The sequence below is a fragment of the Protopterus annectens genome, chromosome 7.part0 (assembly GCF_019279795.1).
Source record: "Protopterus annectens isolate FY-2018-M chromosome 7.part0, PAN1.0, whole genome shotgun sequence".
In the NCBI taxonomy this organism is placed as follows: domain Eukaryota; kingdom Metazoa; phylum Chordata; order Ceratodontiformes; family Protopteridae; genus Protopterus; species Protopterus annectens.
Window position 1 is genome coordinate 545,143,508 of NC_056739.1, and position 12,461 is coordinate 545,155,968.

At 37.4% G+C, this 12,461-nt stretch overlaps 1 protein-coding gene across 1 annotated transcript in view; it reads left to right on the forward strand.

Annotated features, from left to right (window-relative positions):
- The window catches only part of PLXNA2 (plexin A2), a 1,613,917-nt gene that overhangs the window by 1,483,040 nt on the left and 118,416 nt on the right, over positions 1-12,461 (forward strand). Inside the window, exon 25 of the mRNA XM_044077136.1 lies at positions 7,227-7,386. Within this exon, the coding sequence (XP_043933071.1) occupies positions 7,227-7,386 (160 nt within the window). The remainder of the gene's footprint in view (positions 1-7,226; positions 7,387-12,461) is intronic.

Genomic DNA, 12,461 nt, shown 5'->3' on the forward strand with positions numbered 1-12,461 from the left:
CCCAATCCCTCTGAGCTATATGCTCTAGGGAGCTAAACCTTGTCACCACAATTAACAGAACATGCTGTAGGGATAGATTCCTGTCCCAGAGACTTCCCATATTCTGGAACAAACTACCTATCTATATCAAACAAAGCTCCTCATTAGTACTCTTCAAGAAAAATTTTGATGATTGGACTTCCACGGTGGTGCAGCGGTAGCATTGTTGCCTCACAGCAAGAGGTTCTCCCATTCGATTCTCGGCTTAGGTTAGGAGTGCCTTCTGTGTGGAGTCTGCATGTTCTCCCCGCGGTCGAGTGGGAGTTCAAAAGACATGCGTTGAATGGGCGTGCCTTCATTCAAGGTTGGGCATCGGGCTGGCAACTCGACACCATAAAAACTAACTGCCAATCATTAGCGGACCGGAGTTCCGCTGTGGTGACCCCTAACCGGGAAAAGCCGAAAGACAAACAACAACAACAACAACCCCAGGGATCACTTCTGTGGCTCTGCTCAACAGGGGCACAGGAAAATAATTTTCTTGGGTGGTGAAAGCCAGGGTACCTTTTTGGCTAGGCTCGTATAGGCCCTAGGGCCAATAGCCTAGTACCTACCTATGAATCTATACACACTTGATTGACATTTGATGAACTTGTTTCATTTTGTGTAGATCATTTTTCACTTGCTAACAGGTGATGAGAACCCAGAGTTTATATACGTGTGTGTGTGTGTGTGTGTGTGTGTGTGTGTGTGTGTGTGTATATATATATATATATATATATATATATATATATATATATATATATATATACACATAGATATAGGTATAGATAAAGATATATCTGTATATCAAAAAAGAACAATCATTTTAGAGTGTATCTAAAATTATCAAAACCTACACAGACTAAAAGTAATGTTTTCACAGCAGGATGGCACCCCCCAATAACACATGCTAATTATATATACTAACCTCAAAATGCAGAGAATACCAGGATAAGGGCAAATTCCCTGACCCGACTGCACTGTGATCTCATACAAAAAGCTGCCAGCAAAAACATAGGCAAGAGAAGAAAGTTTACTCATATGAGCATTTGCTTTTTTTAACATCACTAAAAAGTGTTCCCTTATATGACTCTTTGCTCTTCTGGAGCACCACTAGTGACTTGAATAACGCTGACACCAAATAATCATTGTTTTGCATGTCAAAACACAACTAAGCATGTGTCGAACATCAATCTCAGTGCATGCAAAAGCCTTAAAACAAAATTAAAAAGGAAACCTTGTTTTTAGCAGAGGAGCAAGCATACCTCTCAAGTGTATAGATTTTTGCAGAATGTCCAGATTTTTCCCTCATTTTTTGGTCCATTTTTCATAAACTTGTGGTTTTCTGGCAAATTAGTGGCAAATCATTAAAGACTGAAGTTAAAAAAAATAATGAGAGAGATTTGAGTTTCAGACTTCATACCATTCAGAAAATTCATGCTAATATAAAACCTGTTAGTGTATCAACTTTCTAAGTTTGTAAGAGCAATATTTAAAAATTGTCCATATTTTTGGGCCTTTTGTCCCACTTTTATTTATGGCTTTGTCTAGATTTCTTGCTCTGAGAGGTTGAGAGGTATGGGAGCAAGCCCCCCACACCCTGCTCATTGTATATTCTAACTCAGAGATCTCACAGTTCTCAGGGAAAGTGCAAATTCCCAAACTCCAAGAATCGTCCAGTCTACTGCTTTACTACTTTTGTTGACAGGTGCCAACCTTCTGTTTAGTCGACCAAATTGTGTCAACTAAACATATGTCGACAAAGGTGCTGTTCAACAAAAGTAGCGCTGTCCAAATACATATACATAAATTATTAGAGCAGACAGGAAGGTAAAAAATAGGTGGAGGGGTAGCCATCTTATTTAAGAGCAGTCTCACACTTTTTCCACAAAGCCAATACAGAGATAACCTCTTAAACATAGAAATCCTACCTACTATACTTCAACTTAACCAAAACAAATTCATAATCATTATAGTTACCTATGTCCCACCTGGAAATAGCATCTCCACTGTACAGCACATCATCCAGTCTATATAAAATTCCATAGTCCAAGAAACTGTCATTATGAGTGACTTTAATATAGACTGGACAACTTGTAATTCACGTAACCCTAGCAATCACATCAACCTTTATGGCTTAACACAATTCATTCAAGCTCCTACATGGATAAATAAAAACTCCAACCATCAGTCTATACTGGATTGGACACTAACCAACAAACGTCAGAATTATCAGATTAGTGGCTGCTTACCTGACAGCCTTAGTGACCATATGGCAACCTATATATATTGAAAAAAACATCAATACTGTCAAGCTCACCACCTTCCACCAAATCTGTAGTAAAAAAAACTTTGACCCCCACGACCTGATCAATACCCTAAAAAAATGTAACTGTTCTCTACTAAAAAAACCTGCCCCTTGATGCTGCAGTAAATTATTTCAATAGTACCTTCCTTGAAATTCTAAACAAATTGTCCTCCCCCAAGTCAATTTGTATTAAAGCCATATACACACCATGGCTAACTAATGACACCAGAATCCTACTTAGGAAAAAAGACAAAGCTTGGCAAACATGGCTCACCTGTAAAACCCAAATCAACCATATCACATTCCAGCAAATTAGAAACAAGGCTAAACACCAAATCAACCTAGATAAAAAGAACTTCTACTATAACCTGCAACATAAACACCAGCATAACCCCCCACAATTTTGGAATACCATAAATGTTGTTCTCCACCCAGGACATTCCACTACCCCTTCCCCCAACTTACCACACTCTCCTACCACCGTTGCAGAAGAATTCAATAAATACTTCACTGAAAGTGTACTATCTCTAATTAAAAGTAATTCCACAGAACCATCGCTATTCTCCAAACTTCTAAATATGAACTCCAACTCCTTCTCCTTTAAGCCTGTTCCCGCAGCTACCATTAAGAAACTACTGAAAGAGCTGAAACCCTCTTCATTAGCAGCTGACAAGTTACCGGTCGAATATTTAAAACTAGCAGCTGAAGCTACATCTTATCCAGTGTTGATCCTTATTAGTAGGCTCATAGCAGAACAACACGTCCCAGCAATACGGAAAATTGCACACATTATCCCCTTACCAAAGGCAGAAATTCCACAAAACTGACCAACTACAGACCGATTGCTATTCTCCCTCCACTATCTAAACTCCTCAAAAGATGTATCCACTCCCAACTGATTCATTATCTTACCTTCAACAGCATGCTAGCAACATGTCACATGGTTTTAAGCCCCATCATAGTACCACAACTACAGTCCCCAGTTTCACCAATATCATCAACCAACTGAAAAACAATGGTAAGATAGTCTCTGCTGTCTTTCTAGACATGCCCAAGGCCTTTGATATGGTCTCCCACCACAAACTATTAAATACACTCTCCCAGTTGAACCTCAGCCCCTCTGCACTTCATTGGTTCTGAAGCTATCTACCGGACCATCAATAATCTGTAAAATGGCTTAATCTCCTATCCCCTCCTCTTCCCATCACACTAAGAGTACCTCAAGGCTCAGTTCTTGGGTCTCTACTCTTCACTGTTTTTACAAACAACCTCCATAGTGCTACCCCACTGGCTTCAACTATCCAATATGCAGATGACACAGCACTTATATGTGCCACTAATAACCTGCAACACCTCCATGATATAACCCAAAAATCATTCTCAGATACTGAACTATGGCTCTCTAACCATCAGCTCATACTCAATCTCAATACAACAAAACTCATGATCTTCCAGCCCACAGCATCTTCTACATTACAGCTCGGAATAATACTAAAATTAATGCCGATTCACAAACAAAACTACTAGGTGTAATAATAGATAACCTAAAATTTGACCTACATATAGCACAAATAATTAAGAAAGTTAACAAAAAATGGGTACTCTTTACAGACATAAAAATTATCTAACACCTCTAGGGTTGCCATTGCTAGAAACTATCTTCTATCAACACTTCTGTATGCTTCCCCAATTGTCACCAATCTTAAAAAGACAGATTTAATTAAACTTGAAACATGCTACAATAAAATAGCTGAATTTACAACTGACTGCCCACATCATACCCACCACTATCACTCCTTAAAAAAACTCTGCTGGTTAGAACTTCCACAACTTCTATCCTATAACCAATTAACCTTAGCACACAAACTAGTATATCAACCTGAAAAAACCCTGCCCTTCTAAATATTCTCCAGCCCCATGCCACAAATAGAAGTCTTTTCTCAAGAAATACATTTCTACTACAAGTGTCCAAATCCAGTAATGCAGCAGGGGACTCCTTATTTTCTCATCATGTAGCAACAAGGTAGAATTCACTGCCTTACAGCATCAGAACCACCACAAATACCAACCAATTCAAAAAGATTCTTAATGACACCTGGCTTTGTTCCTGTACTACTTCAGGCTAACTAGTTTTAATAGTTTCTGGCCATAGTTTTTCTTCTTCACTGACCACCTCATAATCTGTGCTCTCTCTCATGTCTATATAATCTAACCTCCTCTTATTCTATCCAATTTCCCCCCTACAAACCCTTCCTCAGCTTACTTTGAGAAACGATAATGACTGCACTACAATAAAGAATTATATCAGATGATTGTATAATAGAAATGTCAGCTATAATAGCATAGAATGAAATTTCTGGTGTACTGTATGTCTTGTATATTTTTTGGATAATTTCTTGTATAAATTTTGTATAATTTCTTGTATAAGTTTTATATAATTTGTGGAGCTTTTCTCTCCTGGCCTCTGCTGAAAATGGGTCTTATCCCAGTCGGACTTTCCCAGTAAACAAATGTAAATTAAATTAAAAAAAAAATTATATATATATATATATATACACACACACCCCCACATAGTTTAGGTAAATATTGTGTTCTGCAAAGAGTTATTCATTACAGTTATAAATATCCATGTGTATGGTTTAAAATGTTTAAAGTATGTGGGAGGCTGTGCCCCCCCCCCCCCAACTATATATAGTAACTCCAGAATTGCACTATAGTGGGGAAAAGGGCATATACATTTTACTTTAATATGTCAGTGTTTTGGTCTCAGTCAAATGAAATTTAGGTCATATGAAGTAAACCCTATATACATATATATATATATATATATATATATATATATATATATATCTGTGTGTGTGTGTGTGTGTATATGTATTAAATGTGTGCATGTATATATGAATGTATGTCAGTACAGAAAGTCAGAATGTTGAACACAAAGTCAACCAGCACATTTATGGAAGATGGGAAGAATGTGAAGCAGCCATTGAAAAGCCATGCAGAAATGAGAAAAACATGCAGAATCGACATTGATAGTGGATGGCAGTGCTGAACCTCAGACCTTGGAGTTGCAAAGCAAAGATCTGCAGTTAACCACTCTGATCTCTTGGTAATCACAGTGTTGTTAAGGTCATACCTAGGATCACAGCCTCACAGCTTAGCTGGGCATTATACTTATCCTGAAAGTCACAGTTTTGTAGATTTTGTGCCAGTTGTACAGCTCATGTTAAATTTCTGAATTGAACTCGGCTAGCTATATCAACTCGCTTCAGAACTTTTTAGAGAAAGGGATTCACTGCTGATGAGATTTACCACGATGAAGAAAGGGTATGCAGCCAGTCTTCTGCCATGGACTTGTATGGGAAAAAAATCCCTTACACATGTTAATTCCTTAAACATCTTGTATTAGAGGCAACATGGGATATATGCAAATAACCCTTTAAAAACATTACACATTTCAGCTACATGGCAATTCTGAATGTCCATTTTTTTTCATTTTATCTCTATTTATGGACAAATTCAGGCCAATAAAGCCAAATCCCACTAGCTGTGGACATACATGTTTCAGCCTTCTAATGGCATCATCAGCACAGCATACATGGGATATTTGGCTAACCTTTAGAAACACAAGGTTGTCCTACCCAGCTGATATCCATAGCCATTAGGGTGTCTGCAAAAGATCCCAGCCAACAAACTAAAATTATGAGTAAAAAGGTCTCACAGAAAAAAACAATCTATGCCTAGTATAGTAGATATCCTCAGATCCAGCTCTGATGGATCTCTTGCACATCCACAAGACAAACAGTGGCAGAAACATTAGATCCAAGGACCTGAACTTTGTCTTTGACATAAATAGCAGCTGCTGGAGACACTAATTTCGGTTCTCAAAGAATTCCCATGCTATAGAATAAGCTACCCAGCTATGTGAAGCTGAGTTCACCCTGACCCTATTTAAAAGAAACCATGATCATTGGATGGGAAATCACAGATTCATCACCAGTCTAGCCTCCATGTCTCTGATGGATGGAACTCGACAATAAGTAAGTGAATCCTTAACCAACATACCCCCCCATAACCCTCTACCTCTTTACTAACATACCCCCACCATATAGGCATCCAAGCAATTCTGAGACAAAACTGGGTTGGGCTACACCACTAGGTTTGTAAAGACCCTGGTGATCATTAGCCAGTATAAACCTATAGATATGACCCTAAAAAGTTATTATACTCGCACTTAACTCAGGAAATGTGTATTCTTCATGACTCGAGCCATAAGTGTAAGCATAACTGTTGTGATATTTTTCTTTTATAGATTTATAGCTGTGACATTGTTATGCATCACCTGAGTTTGTAATCCTTTGATTTAGCATTGATAAATTTTATTTTGCATTAAATTACTGAAATTAATCTAGTAATGTTATGTATGTATTTATTTAGCTGACATAAAATGTCTTACTTGACGTTTCTTGGTTTTCCACAATTACTTCACGTTTTCATAAAATGTTTTGACATGACTGCAAATTTACCAAAATAAAGAATTTATTGACTATGTCATTAACAGTAAGTGAAATGCATTGTGGAATTACAGCTGTACGCAAATTTGTGTTTAAATGTTTCTTTGGTTACAAAAGCAGTTTAAATGTATTTTGTTTGATTTCTAAACTTCCCTAAATATCCTTAAAAGATGTTTCTGTCCACAGGCAGTTCAGGTGAGAGCTGTCTTCCTTACAGTTTGATCAGAATGCTACTAACAGACTTTCTGACTAGTTAGAGCTAGGTATGAGAACCTGACATTGTTTAAAATGTACATAAATAAAAGAATCATTTGGTACTGTTGGGATTTCTACACTTACTTTGTTGTCTTGACATGTGACTATTTTTTTTTTTTATTAAACAGATTCTGAATTGTGTGAATCCTGATAATGAGAATAGTCCAGAAATACCAGTGAAAGCCTTGAACTGTGACACCATCACACAAGTGAAAGAAAAAATCTTGGATGCAGTGTATAAAAATGTACCATATTCACAGAGACCACGGGCTTGTGACATGGACCTAGGTAGGCAGGAGTTTTGCTTCTAAAAGTGTACTTTTCTGAGCTTGAAATATCAGAATTAAAATAATATGCACATGCTAAGGACAGCATCCTTCAAACATTGTTGTGCACAAAAAAGCAAGAAAATGTATATAAGAATATAGAACCGTACGATGACTTCCATATTCTGGCATGGTTGTGTTCCAGCCCATATGGTATGTCTTTGAGAAAGAGTAAATGTATGAAACTAGTGTAGGCAAGTATTTTTTGGTGTGTTTGTACATGTGTGTTTGTGCACACTTATGTGTCTTGAGGTAAATTTTATGTTAAGTATGGTTATGCATTTGAAAAACTTTAGAAAAACAAAGATAAAACTTGTTGATATCAGCTTGAAAGAATTTTGAGTTAGATTTGTGAAATGTGTGCACTACACATGTACCACAGTGGAAGTCTTTTTTTTTTTTCTTTTCCAGAGCTCCCCCACCCCTACTGTCTGCCAAACACTGAGTGTCTGTCTGACTCAAGTCCATTCAGTGTTCATCATATTGATCACTGCTGCAGTAGCCTTAGCTATATGGGTTATATCTTGCCAAGGATAAAATGGCCAGCCAGCTTTCAAAGCTTCAGGGCACTTTACATGCACTCAAACTGTCTAGCAGCTTGAGCTGAGCTGGCTAAAAGACAAGTTTGGGTGCAAAGCCCTTTATAACTTTGCTGCTACCAAAGAGTATGCTCCTGTGAGGCTTTTGAGGATCGACATTCGAATTGTGTTTTCCTTTGTTGAGTAGTAAAGTTCTCTTTGGGAGAAAAAAACTTCCATTTTCTTACATTTATTGATGTTTTATTAGTTTCCTCTTCAGGAAGTTTATTTTATAGTTAGGAGTGTTGTTTTAATGGACAATCTCAAGACTATAATGTAGTTTTAAATGAAGCACTCATTTTTTTCTCCCAGTTTAAAAGTAGTGTTATCTAACTGAAAACATATTTTCTGTGCTTAATTTTCCTTGATAGGTCTTGCATAGTATTTGAAAGTACTTTTTACTGTGTTTTTCTGTTGAAAAGTAACCTCTGTCGACTGGTTGTTTTATCTTCATTTGCTGCATTGTCTTCGCCAGGAAAGAGGCACTGTTCTCAGCTTGACCATGGAATAGACTACCGGGTCCATGATTGGGCCTTCTTCCAGCTGCAAAAAGAAAAAGTTAAGCAGACTGCCTTTGCCACCATAGCAGGCTAGAAGTTTGCCTCAATTGCTGGTGGGTAACTCTGCTGTAGACATTTGTTGTACCTCAGACCACTCATCTTTTAAACCAGATTCCTCTGTTGTAGCACCTATAGGTATGGATTGTGGTTTAGCCGTGTCTTCTGTGGCTATTGGTGTCCCCTCAGTGGTCAAAGGAGAGCCACTCTTGTCGGTCCTGGGAGAGGGAACAGGGAAAGTTTCCCTGTTTTTTTTTTTTTTTTTAACAGGAAACATCTTTATTAAAATATCATGTATGATATAGGCAATCATACATTTATATAAAAGAAAACAAACCATATTGACATAATTTTAATTGCAAACACCACAAACCATATTGACATAATTTCAGTTGCAAACATTAATATGCTCAGTCATTATCAGTCATACGTTACAAAGCTCATTCCAATTTTGCCTACTTTTAAACCTTGTCCCTCCTCAGCATGTATTGTTCCCACAGATTCCCATTTTTTTCTGTGTAATTTGCTCCTACCCTTTTCTAAAGATCTCACTTCCAGTTGTTTTATCTCTGTTACTACATTCACTACTTCTAGTAAAGCTGGTTTAGATTTTGATTTTCATTTTCTAGTAATTTGCTTTTTTGGCAGCCACCATAATTAGACTCAGCAAGGTCTCACTATGTCTAGGCAATTCCAATTCTGTGTCATAGTTCAAAAAAATAATTTCCTTAGTTACATCAGTTTGCTCCCCAGTATCTCTGACAGAGCAATCTGCAGGGAATGTTTAAAGCCTGCCAATTCATTGCACTTCTATTAAATATGTTCCCAGTTACCACTTTCTTCCCTGTCACACCTCCAACATTTACTGTCTATCAGAAGAAAAGTTCTTTGGAGTCTACATGGGGTATAAAAATACCCATGTAAACACTTCCAAGCAAAGATCCTAAATCTCCTAGATTTTGTTGCATATTTGGGAGACATACATATATCCTCCCACTGTTTCTTTGTGAATTGCTTATCCAGTCTCTCTTCCCAATCCTTTCTAAACTCCTCTGATTGATTCTTATAGTTATCATGCAATATTTTGTATGGTCTAGTAAGCATTCCTTTTTTAACAACAGCTTCTGTTCTAGATTTTGCTAAAAACTCTACCAGTGCTGGTCTTTTGGTTAGGATCACCCTATTTCTTTCCCTTTGCCTATTCTCTGATATCAATCCTTGATAGGGAAGACAATCTCTATCCTGCAGTCCAAATAAATTCTTGACCTCTTTCCATTCTATTACCTTTCCCTCTCTAATTATTTTTTCCCAATACCTTGATCCTTTTACCAGTTTTCTTCAATAAATTCCAGTTGTGTCAGAATGCTTTGCCCATCGCTGGGAAAGCCGAGGCTGTCATTAGTAACATGGTTGTCCCTACATTTCCTGTCAAAAAAAAACAGAAAGCTAAGCATGTATCTAGTCCTCTTCAATTTTTGTTATACAGGATTAGTTTACTGGGTCTGGCTCGGGGTTTAATTCAGGCCATTGATCGACCATGTAAAGTAGTTTCTGCTAAAAGAAAGAGGGATTCCTGTTTTTCTGAAGAGATTCAAGATTCTGAATCTGAACAGGAAGATACATGAATGGATTCAGATTTGTTCCCATTTCTGATTTAGACTCAGAGGAGAGCTCAGTTTCTGATTCTTCCTGTGGGGGGTTTCTTTTTCTCTGAAACTATTGCTAAAATGAGTCAATGTTTTCAGTGGGAGAAGAGTGAGATTTCTGAGTCCCTCAGAAAATAATATGAATTGTTACAGAAGAATTTTCCCAGAACTTACACCCATTCCTCCTGTTCTGTCAGCTGTAGAGAATGTATGTGTTACTCCCTGCAATTTTCCTGTTAGTCAGCCATCTGCTCCTAAAAAGGCAGATAGGATGTATAAAATTCCTCAGCCGTTTACATTTTTGTACACTATTCCCAAATCTGACACAGCAGCTGTAGCCTTTATTGGCCCCACTGCTGCTAAGCACTTTCTTAATTCCACTCCTTCTTTTTCTGATAATGGGAAATTACTGATAAGCATGGGGAAAAAGTGTATATTTCTTGAACTTTGGTTTTCAGAATTTTGAATTGTCACATTCATATATTAAAGTTTGTTCAAACAATTTGTGAAAGTATGAGAAATGTTTTATCTGCAGTTTCTACTTGTGAGGAAAAATTTGCTTTAAATAACTTAGTTTCTTCTATTGCACAGGTGTCTACTTATTGTTTACAGTCATACAGTGTGTATATGGCTCTGTTGATACTTCTTTCAGGGCTATGGCCACTGGTACTGTTTTGTGGTGATTTGCATGGCTGAATACTCAGAACCTTACAGATGATGTTAAAAATGAGATTTTAAATTCTCCCTTGGAGAGAGATTTAGTATTTGGCTTCCTACGCTACAGAGATGATCAGAAAGTGTAATGAAAGGGGCAAGCTAATCCTGGGAATCTGTAAGATTTTTCAGGCCTCCTTTTAAAATTGTCCAAAGGGTCTTCCTTCTCCTCTTCCATTTTTGGCAGAAAACAGATTAGAGTCTCAACAGACTTCTTTTAAACAGATGTGTAGGAAAGAATGGCAAGGGAGTTCCAGAAAAAAGTCTCTGTCCTCCAAACACCAAGGACAGTCCAATGTGTCTGAATGACTATTCAAGATACCTTTTAACCCATTCCCACCCTGCCTCCTCACCCCCTTCTACTCACAGAATGCCTTAATCACCATTTCTCTTTCTGGCAACAAACTGCTTCAGACAAATGGGTTCTGAATTTCATTCATCAAGGTTACAGGTGGCAGTGGGAGGAAATTCTTCCTTTCCAGAGTATCATTCATCATCCTCCAGAACAGACTGTCTTATTTCCACCTGTTCATTGTCACATGCTGTCCAAAGGACTGATAGAACCAATTCCTCCTTCACAAATGCGGAAGGATTTTTATTCAAGAATGTTCTTAGTGCCAAAGAAAGTAAATGCTTGGAGAGCAATTCTATATCTTTGTTTCCTAACCCTTTTGGTGATAGTGCCCTAATTCAGAATGTCGTCACTTCACAAACTGTTACCTCTTCTTCCTTTTTCGTGTTTCCTGGTAAAACTCGACTAATAAGATACTTCTTATCTCCTCTGGACTTCAGATGTTACTTAAGTTTTTTTATTTTTTTTTTTATTTTTAATTTTTTTATGTCTGGATCACATTATCAGTTCTCTGCCTTAACGGTTTGGACAATCCACTGCACCAAGAGTGTTCACAAAGTGTCCAGCTCCAGTTATAGCTCATTGCAGGCTACAGGGCTTCCACATTTTTCCAAACGGAGTTGACTTTCTTGTTTTTGCAGAGTCTTTTTCAAAGTGTCAGGAATTTCTCTCTTAGGTGAGAGATCTTTTACACAAGTTGGGATTTGAAGCAAATAGTCAAAAGTCTTTCTTGACTCTCACACAGGATTGTGTTCCTGGGATATTAACTGGATACCTCAGTTCAAAGAGCTTTTCTTCTGCAGGAAAAAATAAATCCTTATTTAGATCCATTTGTAAGGTTTTCCACCCAGACTTCAGTCAATGCAAGAGAATACTTCAGTATTTTAGCTCTGATGACATCTATGATTCTAATGATACCCCTGGCAAGACTCCATATGAGAAAGATACAGTGGTATCACAAATGTAATTATTTATTTATTTGCTTTTTGTTTACTGGGAATCTCCACTGGGCCTAGTCTAACCCACTTTCAGTGGAGACCTATGGAGAAAAGCTCCACAGTATAGACATTACAATTAAAAATTTACAATTCATCAGCACAATTCAGCATTACAGTGATCTAATTCTACAGAAATAAATGTCAGTTAAAACTACAGAGATAAAATTCTAAAGAAAAATGAAAGAGCAATCA